This window comes from Fundulus heteroclitus, chromosome 4 (genome assembly GCF_011125445.2).
Source record: "Fundulus heteroclitus isolate FHET01 chromosome 4, MU-UCD_Fhet_4.1, whole genome shotgun sequence".
NCBI lineage: Eukaryota > Metazoa > Chordata > Actinopteri > Cyprinodontiformes > Fundulidae > Fundulus > Fundulus heteroclitus.
The window spans coordinates 17,667,468-17,684,828 of record NC_046364.1 but is presented as its reverse complement, the minus strand read 5'-3'; the positions used below and the strand labels follow the sequence as shown (position 1 = coordinate 17,684,828).

Below are 17,361 nucleotides of genomic sequence, written 5' to 3'. Positions count from 1 at the left end.
ATCTGTTCTGACCTCAATGTTGTTGTATAAAGTGATCTAAAAGAATGATTATTAAGAATTTGAACCAATCGTTGCCATTCAGTTAGATAATTATTTTAATGCTGAGGTTTTATTTCAAAATCCATTCAAAATATCAATTTGCTCTGGCTTATTTTCATGTTTCCTTTGATAAAAGGATGATGAGATCCCACTTTGCTTTAAAATTGGCTGTTTATTGGTATCAGTGCAATTTTAGTAGCACTAACAACAACTTGGAGTGCTTCCTTCAAGTTCAGAGCCAGTCTCTGGCTCAAGGAGAGGAATTCCAGGCTCCCTTGCCTTTACCAACGTGAAGCTTTTAAAGCTACATAATAAAAGCTTTTGTGACTGAACTAACCATAAGAGGTAGTATTGTCAACTTTGTAACAACAATAAAAATCTCTTGATAAGGAACTTTAAGATATGGCTCTGCTACAGATCATTAAAGGTTTAAGAGTGAAACATAATCAAGAATGACCACAAATTTCTTGACATCCTTTACAAGCAGTTTATATGATTTGGATTATTTTGTAAGTGATACAGCCTCATTAGTGACTGATTACGAATGGAAAAAATCACAATATATATAGTCAAAATGAACATATTAAAGGGCCTCATGCAGAGAATGAAAAAAGCAAATGCTTCTGTCTGACTTGAGTGAGTCATGCTAACTTTTCCAGATCCCTGGCAGAGCCGTGCACAGGTTTCGCTGTGCCAGTAGCAATAGTGGGTAACAGACTAATGTGGAAACTAAAGCCACACGCCACAAGATGGATGACAATGGAACGCCACAAAGCTCACACGTTCAGATTCAGAGCAAAGCCATGTCTGTCGGCATCCAGCTTAAGCAGAAAATCTCACCAGCTCATATAAAGTTACCTCCATAGATGGAATACGGCTCTATATGTTACTAAGGGTTTGGGACTTTTTTTTCCCCCACTCTGTTTTTTCATTGTGGATACAATATATTTCTAATGGACAGACAACCACCGACACGATCTCTATATCCTACAATCCTTTTTTTTTTGTAATGTGGTTGAAAAAATAATAATGACAATATCCAGTCAAGCAGGTCAAAGCTCGTAAAGAGAATAAGGTCTTGATGTTTCATTTTCATGGTTAAATATGTACATTTTCCTCCATCGTGTCTTCATCATGAGAGGGCACATACACACTCCATCTTCACGCACTTTTGCTTTATATTATATATATATATATATATATATATATATATATATATATATATATCCATCCATCCATTTTCTGACCCACTTAGTCCCTCATGGGGTTGCTGGTGCCTATCTCCAGCGTTCACTGGGCGAGAGGCGGGGTACATCCTGGACAGGTCACCAGTCTGTCGCAGGGCTATATATATATATATATATATATATATATATATATATATATATATATATATATATATATATATATATATATATATATATATATATATACATATATATATGTGTATAGATAGATAGATAGATAGATAGATAGATAGATAGATAGATAGATAGATAGATAGATAGATAGATAGATAGATAGATATAGATGTATGTGAACATTAACACGTTTTCCTGGGTTAGAGCTAATGGAAAAGCAAACCCTGTACAATTTTAAACTTGCAACTTAATTATTTGATTTCATGAACATTTTACAGAATTATCTGCTGCATTTTGACCCATCAGGCAAGTAATGCCCACCTCCCAGCCTGGCTACTTGCAGCTCTTGTGACAAAACATTAATGCTTAAATCAGCATGTCTTGTGGCATGTTGTTTCCAAAGGGGGACGAAACTGAGTGATAATATTTGTTGTTATTTTACACCCCAGTGGCTTCTGTTCTCTCCCACCAAAGCTAAAGCCGTCTCTGTTTATTATGGTTTCCAGTCTGGCAGTTCATTTAACCGGGGAATGACAGATTGAGTTTCTCTAACGATGTTTGTAATTTTGAAAGAACTGTTGGATTCGGCATGATAGACGTGCGTGCTATTAACAGACGGCAAGTAGGTTGAAGTTTCTGCTTTAGATTATGTGTCGAAGCATCGGTTTGGATGTGGATGCTTTGGGCCACCTCTGCTCCCAACCTGGGATCCTCAGGCAGCACTGAAAGGCTTGGTGTAGCTGTTACTGGTCTTGCTCAGAACCAAAGAGTATCTCACATCCATATGACACGTACTTTCAGTATATGCTTTCCCACTATAGTGGGTTCACATATAGGAGGAATTCAGACCACCTAGACTGGAAAAATGGTCTGAAATTTACAAGACCACAAACCGTCAGCGTGTTCAACCCCAGAACTCTCATTCTGGTGTTTGCATCATTCAGGAAAAACTGCTTAGGATTTATAATAAACTCGCTGCACTGTCAGACGTATACTATGTCTTGTATCTAGTGAAAGGCTTATTTAAAATGTAAATGAGGCAGAGTTTATCGGCTGGCTGCAGCTTAGGTCAGGGGAGGAGTCGGGTGTTAGAGGATGTTTCATATATAACCTAGGAGTTTTGAATTAGGGTGGCAGAATTAAATCAAACCCAAACAGAAAGCAAAGGGGGGAAATTGTCTAAACTCACCAAACAGCCTTTGAAACCCTAATAATATTGGTGTTAAAACCAGCCAAAATATATTTAGAGCCACCCATTGCCTTTGTGGATGAGTTTCAGCTCGTTGTCCAAAGAGAAAAAATAGGGAAGAATAAAACTTTGTCTTTTTCAATTGATAGTCAAGACTGTCAATTATTTTGAAGCTAACTGTTGTTGAACAAGAAAAGCAAAGTAGACATATAACCTACAATGATGCCAAGCTGTTTGTTAGATGCATGTTCCAAATGGTGAAACTTGCTTTTGAAAATATTACAATTTCTTTTTACAAATAGTGTCATTAGCTAGATAAGGTTTCGCTGTCCTTTAAAAAAACAAATTTTCTGTAGTTTTCTTTTGTATACATAATTATGTTTAATCAGAATAACAACCTGTCTAGGGTTAGTCAGACAGAGATACACAGCAAACGGGTTATTCAAGATAGTCTTTGTAATTTAAGGACCGGCTTCAAGAATAGCTGCTCACCTTCAGCTTAAAGAATAGCTGCTCACCTTACATAGTTAGCTTACTCAAATCTGCAGTCTGAGGAATAATAAAAATATTTATCTTTATCTTTCCACAATGCGTCGTCAGAGAAAGGAAGCTCGCTGTTAGAGAGCTGCAGCTTAGAGTGGCATGCAAAGATCACAAGTCTTATTTCTATGACAAGCTTTTTTGTCCCACATTTGTGAATGTGTGAGGTTTGCTAAATTTAGCTTTAACTGGAACAAAATGTGTTTTTTATGAGATGAAGCAGCATTAAACACTGAGTGGGGTCTAGCCTGAAACAAAAGGTGAATGAATGACTTAGGAGACACCAGTGGGATCATCACGCCTGCTGCTAAGCTCGGTGGAGGATCGGTCATGCTGTGGGTCTGTTTCTCTTCTGGAGTCCCTGTGGACAGTGTATAAATGCATGATATCATGAACGCTTTGAAATAACTTCTGAAGCATTTCAAATAACAATCTGGTGGCCTCTGAGAAAATGAAAGGCCAAATGTTTGGGCGTTAGGGCTTTTGGCAGAACGAAGGTCCAAAACATATGGTCAGCTCAGCACAGCCTTGTTTTGTCTGACATAAGTTAACCTTCTACCATGACTTTCTCAGTCCATGGATCTAAATCCTATTGAAAACCTTTGTGATGTTCTAAAAAAACAGAAGGACGAGGGCAGAGAACCAAGACAAATGGTCTGAAGAGTAACATTCAAAGATCCCTCCATCTCTATCCTCCTGCCCTCTGAAATGTTACAAAATACTCAGTTCTGCCCAATGGAGAGAAGGAGGTTATACAACATTTTCAGAGGAGGCTTCCTAATAAGAATAGCCCTGGTGATTTATTTTTAGACAATTTTTCTTAATGTGTACTTTTCCCCAATTTGAATAAAAATGTAAACTAAAGGTTGGATCTTTTAAAACTTTTCTGTGAAATTATACTACTGTAACATAACATTAATCTGCTTTAAGACTTTTTTATACATCTTTCCAATATTTGAGGAAAGCCATGTAGCATGTGATGAGCTCTAAAAAGCCTCACATGACCCAAAGTCTTAAAGGGGCCCAGTCACATATTTTGACCATAACAAGAAAAGACAAAAGCCATTTTATCTTCAAATAAAAAAACACAAGCCAAGCATTTGTCCTGGTAGTGCTTACTTAGTCCTTTTGAGGCTGAAATCATCAGCTGATATAAACATTGTTGTGCCATCTGTTGTGCCATTGCAGTACAAACCAGACCTACTGGCATTTCCTTTCACAGGTAAGAATAAACATATACTTATGATTGTATTTATTTATTATAACATCATTATATATCATTAAATATGTCTGTGGGCTCCAAATCTTCTACTTGTTTACTCATTGCGTGCAAGTACATCATCGTAATTCTGGTTACATGATCTTGATTTGGTAAATATAACTAAAACAATGTGTAAAGTAAAATAAATAAAGTGTAATAAGCCAACAGGATGCATCAATTTAACTGGGAAAATGTTGTATGCAAACAGAGAGAGCTACCGGCGCAGGAACTGGTAAAGTCATAATACGTGACAAGGCCCTTTTAACCCGTATGACAGACATATTTACACTACGGGTAAAATCAACATCAAATATTTGATGCAAATGTTTTTTAGAAGAAAGGCCACTGGAAAATTCCACAACACTGCTATACATTTAACACAAAGATTTGGCTTTGGTGGAGCTCCACCAAGCAGCAGGTGCTCAGGAATGACATGTTTAGCTGGAAATACCAGCAGAGACTTTTAAACTTTTTCAATGACCCCGACTGCTCGGTGATTTACCGTAAGAGGACGGCAGGGTTCCTGGAGGGCCGAAGCCATCCAGTTATTCTGAGAACGGTTCCTCTGCTAGTCACAGGTAAATATCCCTCCTTGTGTATGCCCACAGCTGGAAGCCCTACGTGCAATTACACGGTTTATGAGCTCCGAGTTCATTTTGTACCCTAAGACTTCTGGCCGCACATTTTTCTGCAGCTTCAATGCTCTTTCTGCGTGAAATCCCTGGTCACATTCTTTGAGGGTCCTGAGAGGCATTTCCTCATCAGTTATAGTTTATCGCCTCTGTCTGATCTGAGAAAGCCAACCAGCCGCTCGCACGTTTAGGCAATCGCATAAACTTTGTCTTAATTTGAGCAAAAAAAAAGAAATCCGAGGCTTTGGTGTGGTTTTACTCTCTGCCAGAGCTTCAAGTACTTGTTGACTAAACTTTTCACACAGATGTGACTTGGTAGGATCTCCCAGCTGTCACATGAGGAAACACGGTGCAGACAAGCATCGTGACAGAAGAACAATCATATTGCCAGCAGATGGTTTTAATCACCCCCCAACAACCTAACCCACACAACTGATGTTAAATAAAATGCTTGACGCTTGTAACAACAACCAAGTCTTCACATGACTTATTTTAAAGTCTATGGTATGGGCAGGAGCTTTTAAACGCAGGTATTATTTTTTTTTTTTTATTGTTTGCTCATAAATGACTTCCGGATAAAATACACAAATTCAAAGGTCCCACTGCTGGGATAAAGATTTTGATTATGTAACATCTGGGACCCTTCTCTGCCGTTTTCAGTATGATCTGAGGAAATTGCATCCAAACTGCTTCATGCGAGGGTGGATAAAGGGAAACGCTCGCATTGTACAACACAGTGTGACTTGTTCCATGTGGCAGAAACATGCCGGCGGTTGCAGGCGGCTGGCTCTCATCAGTCTCTGCATGCATACCAGCTCAATCAAAAACAATCAAGAAAGCTTGCATGCAGTCCGTCCCTTGAAGTCACAATACTAGTCTGGAATAACCAAAATTACACCACAAATAATTCTCCGGCAAGACACTTAAATGTATCATCAATGCCAAGTTTTAAGAGCATTCGAGTCATTAACCTGACTTTTTGACCCTCAGAAGGAGAGAAGCGTGATCCAAGGTTCTTTGTTTTCGCTCTGGTAGAACCGTGGAATAGATACAGACTTCAGCAGAGGGTTCAATAGCATTCCACGGCTTTTAAGATAAGCCATGGCCTGTTAGTCCTAAAGCTGCAAGTAAAGACTTCAGGCTGCCCAACAAGCTGTGTAAGCAATGATGAGAGCGTCTCTAATTGAAGAAAGAGCGTCTGACTTAGCGCTGGACTACAACTTAGCCCGTCTGTGTTTGCTACTTTGGACCACACAACCACATCAGCCCCACTTCTTGTTCTGTTGTTCCCTGTCGATCAAAATAAACGTTCAGCCTCTGTCTGTGGAGACAGGCAAATAAGTGCAGTTCATCTTTAGGCACCTGTACCAGGAAGGACAAATAACTGAACATATTTTGTTTTTTACTTGAAATAATGGCAATAAATAAATGCCTATTTTAAAAAAGTCACCATGAGAAAAGTATTATTTACACAGCAACTGGCTCATTTCTTATAGAGGATCTTAAGGAGCGTGTGTAGATTTTTAAATCGTTGCGTTACGAATTACATCCCCTCTGCTTTATGGAGGTGGCCATACACACACACACACACACACACATAGAGTCCCTATGAACGTGTCCTCCTCAGCACTTTTGTAACGGAGCAGAGCCCTGAGATTTAAAGAGTCAAGTCAGACGTTTGTGATGTGCCAACATCAAATCCCACATCTTGCCCTTGAAAAGAAACCAACAAGCCATGGAACGCATTTTAAACTCATTGGTGAGAACATTGATGACCAAAGAAATATTTATAGGGGCAACAAACCCCACCAGCTGTCGTATTCGATCAGTTACACGCATGATCCTTTGGGGATTATGAGTTTGCAACGTGCATTTTTAATGCTTGCTGGATTTTATGAGACCCAAACATATAGAGTTTCAGGATATTGTTTAAAAAAAAAAATCAATAAATAGGCAAAATGAGTTTTGAAGTTCCTGCTTCTGCTGAAGTCATTTAATGAGTGAGCATTTGTTTCATGATATGATAAAGTATATGGGGCAAAGGGTATCTCTTTTGATTGCCACATATTTGACGAGAAACTCTAAGCTGTTTCCAGCTACTTTTTCTTTCCAGGTTAGGTCTTTTGCAAAAGCCAGCTTAACTGCTACCACATGTTGGGCTTTTGTGCTGCTGTCATTGGGTTAATGTGAGTGTGCTGTTTTCCAGGCTGCGTGCGGTGAATGTGTGTCTGGGAGAGACAGATACACAGTGGCTAAGAGAGAGAGAGAGAGGAAAACGAAATAGACAAAGCAACTCCGTCATTTGACACTGGAAATATGAGTAAGAAGTCTTAATATAAAATCCTTTATTGCAGTAGCATGAACTAATTAACTAATTTACTGCCGTTAACTAACAGTAAACTTTTGATGTTATTTCAGGTACCTCGTCATCGTCCTGAATAACTTGGATGCTGCTTAAACTTTGTCAGTCACAGCTTTGTTACTGTTGTTTTAAACATTTTAATTGTTACTCTACCTAGAGATCTGGCCAGGTTTAGGCAAGAAGCTGTCCTCTAGCAAATTCCTGTCTGCTAAATATACAAACATTTACCTTACTTGAAAGGCCGCTTGTCTTTCCTTCTTGATTGTAAATAGTGGTTAAAAGAAATGGGTCTGTGTCACATATTTAAAACTCAGGGGAAACAGAAAGATGTGGCTTACCATTTAAAAATGGAAACGCTCTCTGAATGTAAATAAAACAGTATAATTAATATAAACAGTATAAGTATAATTTTTTTATACACAGTTTCATTCGTGTTTTTAGAAATATTGGGGATGCTTGTAACTGTGGCACTGGTGGGTGTGTGAAATTTTAAAAAAAGTTTCTAAATATGGAATTTGTTTGGCGTACCTCGCTGTTTAAATAATATCAAATTAAATGTAACATTTTTCAGATATTTTGATTGCACTTTTATGCTCCTGCAGTAGAAGATTTATTTATTTCAAGGCTTAAACAAAGTTTTACCAGGGGGGCCAACAGAGCAGTCTGCATAACTTGTTCCAGTTTTGTTTTGCTTTTGTTTTCCAAATGAGAGAAACACTGAGCTCTAAGCCCTGCTGTATGCCTCTAAACAATTATAAATCTAGATTTCTATAACTTTTCTGCAGGATTCCATAAAATGTCTTTGCAAAACTAAGTCAAGTCAAAGTAACTTCTCACACCCTGAGGTCTTAACAATTTGAATACAAATGATTTACATAACTTCTACACGCTGTTTTCTAATCAGTGTTTTGTCTCAATCTCTGTGAATACCTGTTAAAGTTTTTTTTAATACTCTTAATCGTATTTAACTAGTTCGGAAACAGAGAAAACCTTTAGAAATCCATGGTTAGACAGAATTTTTATATATGGATTGTTATTGTGTCGTTCCCTGAATGTGAATGCGGTCTGTAATGAAATCATTAACTGCTTCAGAAAAATAGTGATGTAGATACAACCTCAGTCGTTAGTAATAAAGTCTTAAGTAAAAGACTTTCAGAGTCAGTTAAAGAACTTCTATAAAAAAAATGTAATTCTTTTTTTCTTAGGTTGTCTAAAACAATGTAACTGTAACAATGCCCCAAGTCTAATTCTGATTGGCTTATCAGGCCCTGCTGACGTCTCCTTCCCCAGATGTGTGGGCTGTGGAGAAGCAAAGCAACATTTATAACCAGTCAGAATCTCTTGACACCATCAAGAACATTTTTCCCAACCAAGTCAGAACGATAACTGAGGGCTCGATTTTAATAAATGTTTTTGTTTGCATCTTATGCTACGTTATTCTACTCGTAAATTCTAGTTAGTACTTCATTTCCATTTGAAGTGCTGATCATTCTTAGTGTTTATTCAAAAGAAATCTTGATCCTTAGAAAATCTATAATTTTTCTTTTCGTTCTTTTACCTAATAATGATTGCTCAGTGGGGAGGTTAATAATGCATCCCTCAGATTGAAAGACTGTACTGCTATATTGCCTCTGACTGAAAAATATTTTAACATAGCTCAACCAAATTACATCCTGCAGGAGGGTTAAAACAATATGACAAGGTTATATTACATTATAATTACAGAAATTATTGTTTTAAAATACAGAAGTTTAAAAGTATCTGTTGTTGTCATGAATCATTGTCATGAACCAGTGGTGGAGAATGGCTCGGCCTGGATCCAGGAGGACTGTAAATTTGCCCCAATGGCCGGCAGGTGAAAAAAACAGAGAAAATAAGAGGCTCTAGGAAGGTGAAAACCTATAGGGAGAGTAGATTCATATGAAATCAAATCCAGTGGAAAGAGACTGAAAAAGAAGGCGAGATTTGCGCGATACATCCGTGTGCTGATTGAAGTAGCTGTGGAAATGTTTACTCATAGCTGTGGAAGGCTTTGCATAAAGACTAACTCTGGAGTTAAGGCTTCAACTGAATGCACCACAAAGATGTATTTGAACCATAATCACTCTCATTTACACTTTTTTCTCTGTGTGGACCTCTATGGGCATCTTTGCTAGTTAATTTTCAAATTTTCTTTTGGATCCTTTCCTCTACTTCTTTACGTTTTTTCCCCTGGAGGAAGTGTGTTTTTTTTTTCTTTGCAGACTATGAGTGGCTGGAACACTGATCTCTGCACCAGGGAAGCTGAAATTTGAACCCCCCACCACCCCCTATATTAAATGTTCCATGAGTGCAACAGTTTCTGTGAGGCTAAATCATGCATGCGGTTGCCTAATGTCAGGGGATTGGATGAAACTTGCCCATTCTGGTGGTTATACTGGTTAGAAAGCGCAGCATAAATTTTGTGGAAGTGCATAATCGCCCGACAATGCAAATCGTCATCTTCTTTCTCACAACTCATTTGTATCTCTCTCCCTCTGCTGTCAGCAGGCAAGCAAGGCAGATTTAGTTACACATCCACCAGTGCTATAGTACAAGTCATGTTTGAGGGAATATGCACAGACATGCAGTATCAACAGTGGATTGGATATTTTGTTTTGTGAAGCTCGGAAACAAGCTGCAACATATACTGGCTTATGCGGTATTTAAAGTGAAGCCAGTGAATGTAATGTAAGTAGTCAGTAAGTAGATATGTTTCTGACATGCTGGATGAGGCCCGTCTATTCAGATGTCCACGCTGTTCTCCTTAATGAACATGCAGATCCTCTGTCTGCACCGGTTGCCAGTGCTGAGGAAACTATGAAATGGTGGCAGCATGTTTGGGGTAATCATTAGGAGAATACCATCTGTGAGCTAGCGTGACTCTGTTGGATGTCCTGAGATCTATGCCCAGTTCAATAATCTGGGTGTTTCAAATAAAAACAGACTAAACAAAATTGTTAAGGCAGCAAATAATCGGTGTTGCCCAAGCTTTTCTGAATGAAATTTTTATTTGTCGTGCCATTCATTAAGCCAAGTTTATGTTACAGTTTCCAGACCACCCTCTCAATGTGGAGTTCCAGCTTCTCCCCTCTGGGCGAAGGTTTAGGATGAAAACCAACAGATGGAAGAACTCTTTTGTACCTACAGCAATCAGGACTCTGAGCTCCAGAAATTTTAGGATTTTTCCTTTTAAGATTTCTTCTAATGAAATTTTTATTCATTTGTATTTATGATGCTGCAGATCTGTATTGTGATATATATATATATATGTATATATATATATACATATATATATATATATATATATATATATATATATATATATATATATATATATATATATATATATATATATTTTTTTTTTTTTTTTTTTGGTATTAGTAGCAGTTCCTGTTCAGTTCCACTTTCAATTTTGGCTCCCTTCCAAATTTCTTGTCTTTTTGCCTTTTTCTCACACTTTTACATCCCTCCATCCATTGTGTGTCTATGCCCACTTGATCTTTTTGAGTTGCTGGGCGTCTGGTGCCTATTACAGGCACACACACAGATCATCAAACAAACTTTAAAACCAGAAAAACCTGATGTAATTCAAAATGAAGTTTTGAAGCCACACTTTTTGGTATGATTTTGTGTCACTAGAGCTTTTTTGTTACGTGTATAGAAAGAGAAACATGGGACACAAACAACAAAGGTCCTAAGGTCAGGAGTCGCTCCCCAGATGTATCAAGGACTTAGATTCCCCATATAAAGCTCAACACATCAAACCCTGACGTGTAGAAATAAAAAAAAAATGCAAATAAAGTTATTAACTTCGATCTGGAGAGGGTTGTTAAGCCATTTCCAAGGATTTGGGATTAAGGTGAACTACAGTGAGAGCTATGAATGGAGAAAATATGGATCAATGGGAAACCTTCCCAGTAATGCCCATATTACTACAAGAGGGCATCAATAACTCATTTAAGGGTTCACAAAATAAGCCGGAACAACATCTAAAGCGCCGCAGACCCTACTCAGCTCAGTTAAGGTCAGTGTTTACGATTAAACTATAAAAAAGGCCAAAACCACTTTTTGACCAAACCAGTGCAGAAGACAAAGGTCCACATCGTATTTTCTGAAAACCATCCCGAAAATCCTTGAGACTAAAAGGAAAATAAAAGGAATGACATGGCTGAGTATAACCTATATTTCATTCAGCTGTAAAACACATGATCAAATAGCAAATAATGGTATAGGAGAATAATTGATATAACCGCCCCTGTAGCTAAATAAGCATATATCAGTAATCATTATTATTATTATTATTATTATTATTATTAGTAGTAGTAGTAGTAGTAGTAGTAGTAGTAGTAGTAGTAGTAGTAGTAGTAGTAGTATAAAATGAATAGCCTGTTAAAAGACGTAAGGCTAATTAGATATTTCCAATAAAATATACTCTAAATGGAAACCCATGAAAACTATTTTAAACTTTATAGTGAGGTGTTAAATATTTTATGTGTTCCTAACTGTTGCACAACTTGAACATGGTTTAAGCGTAATTGTTATAAAAATATTCCTACTTGATATGAAAAGTCACGCTCAAGATAAAAATTAATTATTTTTTAATTCACTTTTATACAAATGTATATTTTCCTTTTTTTGTATTGATATTTGACATTCATTTTTGTATCTATTTTTTATTTATTTTTTTACATTGAAAGAGATCAACTTCCAAACAGCCACAAAACTAAACCACTAGATGGCAGCAAAGTCTTAAATATGGCCTGAATTTGATCCAAAACATACCGGATGGTCACAAACAGTAAGAAAGGAAATGAAAATCTAAATTTGAAACAGACAAAGTACAAATTGCTCAGCAAGTAAACAGTCATGCCAGAGCACAACTGGATGTATTACCGCTGTGCTTCGTTTTGAAAGCAGATGTATCCATTTATTTATTTTCTTTGAACAGTAGCTTTCATGTCATGGAACAAGTGAGACATGCTGCCTTCTGTAGCTGTGCAGGTCTGCAAGTTTTCCACCTCCTCCCTGCAGATGATGTATTTTCCTTCCACACCTTTTTACGTGGTGTGAACTGGAACTGTGGTGCTTTTCCAAGATCCCGAAGAATCAGGGAGAATTGTTTCACCACAATGGCACTTTAAATGGGTTCACAGCACATTTCTTAAAAGTTCATTTAAATGACTGGAAACGTCAAACGATCTGAGAGTTGAGATAAAGTAAGAAATTACTTTTTGTAAATTCTTTATTTCAGCTTAGAAAAAAGGTCAGTTTCTACCTCATTCTGCCTACATCATGTATATTTTCTCTAGATTGTCTTAAAGTCCCTCCGCCTTCATCCACAAATTGCACACAGACACAGGAAATTCTATTGTTCCCAACAGGAAATGCTGTGACTGGGGCCTCAAACGACAGCGAGAAGGAAGAAAGACATCACCAATGACAATTTAAGAGTATGCGATAGAACTAGAGAAGAAGAAAACATCCAATAGCTACTAACTGGAACGAGCACATGTCTCGTTATGTTGTTGAACTTGTTCTTTCAGCATTTAGACATTTACACACGCAGTCGTAAGAACTTTTATAGATTCACAAAAACAAAGCCAGTATTGTGGGCTGCAGGCACAATAAAGAGCTGTGGGAGGATGAGCCATGGAAACGGAGTAGGAATCTTGGCTTGTCTCTAGTGCCCTTTTTAAGACAGTATGATAAAGATGTGTTACACTGTGCGAGTAGGTGTTTGCGTTTTCTTTACAACTCTCATTTCTTATTAGACACATAAAACTCCTGTCCACAAAGGAACCTCGGGAGTAAAATTCACATTCTGTCTTAACAACGTAGTCGATATAAGCATTTGTTTAACGCTTATATCGGCTTGAGTTGTTGGAATAACAAGTCCAACAGGGAAACCCGGACATTCGTCTCATCAGCAACCATCTCCCTACATCTGGGGGATTGCAACACAGACCAGAATGAAGACAGAGCCTCTCTAAGGTCTCGATAAGCTGCCATCCTGCAAGTTTTAGATGCTCCAACACATCTGTATGAAATGAAACACTTGTTAGCAAGTGACTGAGGTTGAGGAAGTGATTCAAACATTTGATGCAGCTTTTTGAGCACCAATGCATCTGAATGTTGCAGGACAACAAGGACTGCTGTTGGAAATCCTACCAGAGGGTCTGGAGACCCCTGTTTCTGGGGTGCCTGTAACCTTCTCTAGTTGGGATGTGCTTTGAAACCTCAAAAAGGACACATGAAGCAGGAATCTGAAAGATACGTGATCTGCAAAGACAAGCATCAGTACATAGACGCACAGTTACATTTTTAGTTTGCCTTTCTTTGCCTCAGCTGTTTCTTTACCATGGCAGACAGAAAGACAGACAGATGAGGACCCAAACCATCTATGCCATCATCCGCTCCATTTAATCATCATTCCTTGAAAAAGAACCTAGATTGGCCAGGATTTGGCCAAAAACTAATCTCCAAAAAAAAAAAAAACAGAGGGACAGGTTTACCAATCTGTACTTGAGGACCATGATCTCAGACATAGATGTGCTGACCTTCAACCACGCTGCTAAACCTTCCATTTTACACTGAAGGTCATACATCAAAGTAAAAAGCAAATATGGGACCCAGAGTTTTCCAAACCAGACACCCTCCTCTCTGACCCTTGATGTCCCATCCATGAACACCCAAGGAGGACCCTCGACTAAATAAAATGCCCAGATGTGTTTGTTGACATGTATTACGGGTGTAACTTCCTCATTCTTAAGTGTGCTACTGCCTGATTCGGATGCAAAGGTGAAAAGGTGCTTTTTTTTTGGATCTTCTCCTTGCTTGTGACATCCGCTTACACCATTTGACATGCCTGAGTAGCAGACTGCGACACAGCATCCAATTCCCTCCCTCCTTCTCTGCTTCTGCAGTCTGCTCCCTCCGTCCCAGGCAGCCCCGCTCCCACCTCCTGCTGCAGCCCTTCCCCACTGCTCATCGATAAGCTGTATTAGGCCATCACTGAACATAACGCGAGCGGTGGAGCGCGAGGGAGCAGCAGGCAGGCAGACTTTGCGTGCATCATCTCTGTGTGGGTGTGTGTGTGCGAGTGAGCAGTTGGCGAGGGAGGAGGGGTGTATCCTAGCTGGGAGCTTTTCCCTCCTGTAGTAACCAGCCGCGCGCCGACTGCCAGCCATTACTTCACTGCAGCAGGAGTCATCAGCCCCTTCGCACTGAGGGAGGCAGACACACTAACCTGACTGTCCCCTCCTCTCTCTGCTCTCCCCTCTGCATATTCAGCAGAGCTGCCCTCCTCTCCTCCTCATCACTGTGCCACTCCTGCGGCACTGCTCTTTGCTTGAAGGGGACGTCGGCCTGCTCCTCACCCACTGATTCTGCATGACTGTCACAAAGGTAAGGAGACTTCAGGACCAGCGGGGAACTTCCGCGTTATGTTCGATCAATCGGATTTAGGGATGTGTTTTTTTTAGGTCCGTGCTTTTTTTTTTTTTTTTTTTTGCTGAAGATGACAGGGAGGATGTTTCCAAGTTGTTAAAGTTGGGCCAGGTTGCTGTTGCTGTGTTCATGATGCAATAGGTTTCGTTTTTAACATTCATTTAAATCTCAGGCTTGGCAAAGAAGAAAATAACTGGTGCTATTATGTAGATTTGAGTCCTGTTTATTTCTTTAGAAAAAAAAAACTAATAGTCAGATGATCTGTTTGCCAGCAGCTGCAGGAAGAAAGCATGTCCCTTTAACGTTTCGTTGCTCATGAAATATGACAAACTATTCAAACTTTATGGGACATGAAGTTAAATTATAGGGACTTACTTAGCATCTGGGGGTCCCATGAAGGTAAGCCTTTAAATTTCAACATAAACATCAGATTTTTTGTGAAACTTGAACGCAGAGGTTTAAATGAGTTATCAATGTGATTCATTTCATAAAGCATCCTCTGGGGATACGCGTAGTTAGTGCAGTGTCCACGCGAGTGGCAGTAAAAAATAAATGTGTTTGGGTGTGTGCGTGGTTATTAGCAGTCTGTCAGCGAGTGTGTTTGTGGTTGCAGTCTGTGCTTAATGTGTAGCAGCCAGATGAATCCTCTTAATCAATTACCAGAGAGGGAGAGATGAAGATGCACAGGGAGAGGAAACTGGCACACCTACTCCCGTGCAGAGACTTAACCTGGACCGAAATAGATGACCCAGTGCAGACGCGGGACAATGGCCTATTTAATGCACCGATGATAACAAACCTGCAATTTCCGCCCCAAAGATTTGTTAACCAAGAACGATGATGCCTGTATTTCAAGCTGGAATCTCTGACTCAAATTTAAAGACAGCTGTTTGCAAAGTTATGTTTTCCTGCCTGCATGAGAGATTGTGTGGGAGGCCTGTGTGCTGCTGTGTAGGTGGGCAATCTCCACTATGAGAACTGAAAGAGGAAAAGGTCAGGTGTTCATGGGCTGGAACGTAGCCATGACGTAAATCTCACGGTAGACAAGGCCAAAAGGCACTGAGGAGAATTTTAATGAATGCAGCCTTGCTCTTCTTCTATCTGGTCTGTTGGTTTCCTGGAAAAATGAGTATGGAAGCCAGGATCAAACAAAAAATAATAAATGAAAACGAAAGGTACAGTGGCAGATTTTACAGTGGCAGCTAAAAGAGGGTGTTTGTGTTTGTGGGAGAAGCGGTGAGAGACTCCAGTGAGCTGATTGTGTGGCTCTGCCTGCCAACAACAGAGAAGTCACCTTGGGAGGACCATGGGACATGAGCTGCTGTGCTGACGGGGCTAAACACGATCCGTCTCCTCAGCACAGAAGACACAGAGAGGAAGTTTTCAATGGGGGAAACGCATCTGCAACACAACAGACGTAGAGCTGCAGCATCCGGCCTGTGCTTTTGTCTTTGCATTAACCGTGAAGTGAGGCATTGTGCTTTTTAAACATACTGAGTCCCGACTGTCTCATTGTTGTGTCACTGTTATTATTGTGGGAGACTCAATGCTTGGGGTGGTGGCATATAGCTTTTAATTAAAAAATAGTTAAATTACAATGTATAGCAGCTAAAATTCTCGGTTCTTGACGGTCAGATCTGGGATACAGGCTAGTTTACACCCTTTCCATGTCAAACCTGTGTAGTTTTGCTACAAAAGCATCGCATGGCATTGCTTTACACCTGACTTTTCAAATAATGAACCATATGGGTGATTTGTATCGGCCATGCAACAATTCCTTCTCCCCAGAGGCACATTTTGTGCCCACTTTGACATTCAATTATTGAAAGTACTTTTTAATTATTATTTTATATTTTACTTAAACCCTGTTTGAAGATAATGGGGCTTTATGGCAGTAATAAATCATGCCTACCAGCAAGGGTCATCTCTCATGCTCCATCGGAGTCAAGTTGCCCAAACAGGGATCTTAACAAAAATAGATGGTTATACACACTTTACAGAAAAATGTCTGATTGTTATTTAATGGCATTTTTATGACCATATGTCTCCACATTTCAAGAAAATTCTTCACCACAAAGAAAACTAAACTGAGGCACAATGATTGAATTGAATCACAATGCATTGCAAATGTATCCTTATTGTAATTAATTTAATTAATTAATATTTTTTTCCCCAGTAGCTGCATATTTAATTTGTGTTCTATTTTTGTAAAAACCCAAAGCAGAAGGAGATTAACACCGTTTATTTACTCGTTTATTTATTGAAAATCATGTTGATGTTGCGACAGTAACTAACATTATCGCAAATCAGATGTTTTCCTGTTGTGAAGCAGCCGTAGCTTAAATACGGAGGTATGAAACAGTTGGCAGGTATGAAATGAAAGTAGGGAGGAGCCAAAATAGCAGCTGGCAGGAACAAAATGAAGATATGAATTACCAGGTTATGAAACAGCAGGTTTAGAAGGTTTTGACTCATTTGTTTCTAAAGTTGCAAAGATAATAAAGTGAGAG

The 17,361-nt window shown here is 39.0% G+C and overlaps 1 protein-coding gene across 1 annotated transcript in view; it reads left to right on the top strand.

The window, feature by feature from the left end:
* The first annotated feature begins 14,429 nt into the window (after positions 1-14,429).
* coro2ba (coronin, actin binding protein, 2Ba) overlaps positions 14,430-17,361 on the top strand; it is a 48,464-nt gene continuing 45,532 nt past the window's right edge. Inside the window, exon 1 of the mRNA XM_012850848.3 lies at positions 14,430-14,809. Within this exon, the coding sequence (XP_012706302.2) occupies positions 14,795-14,809 (15 nt within the window). The 5' untranslated portion in view covers positions 14,430-14,794. The remainder of the gene's footprint in view (positions 14,810-17,361) is intronic.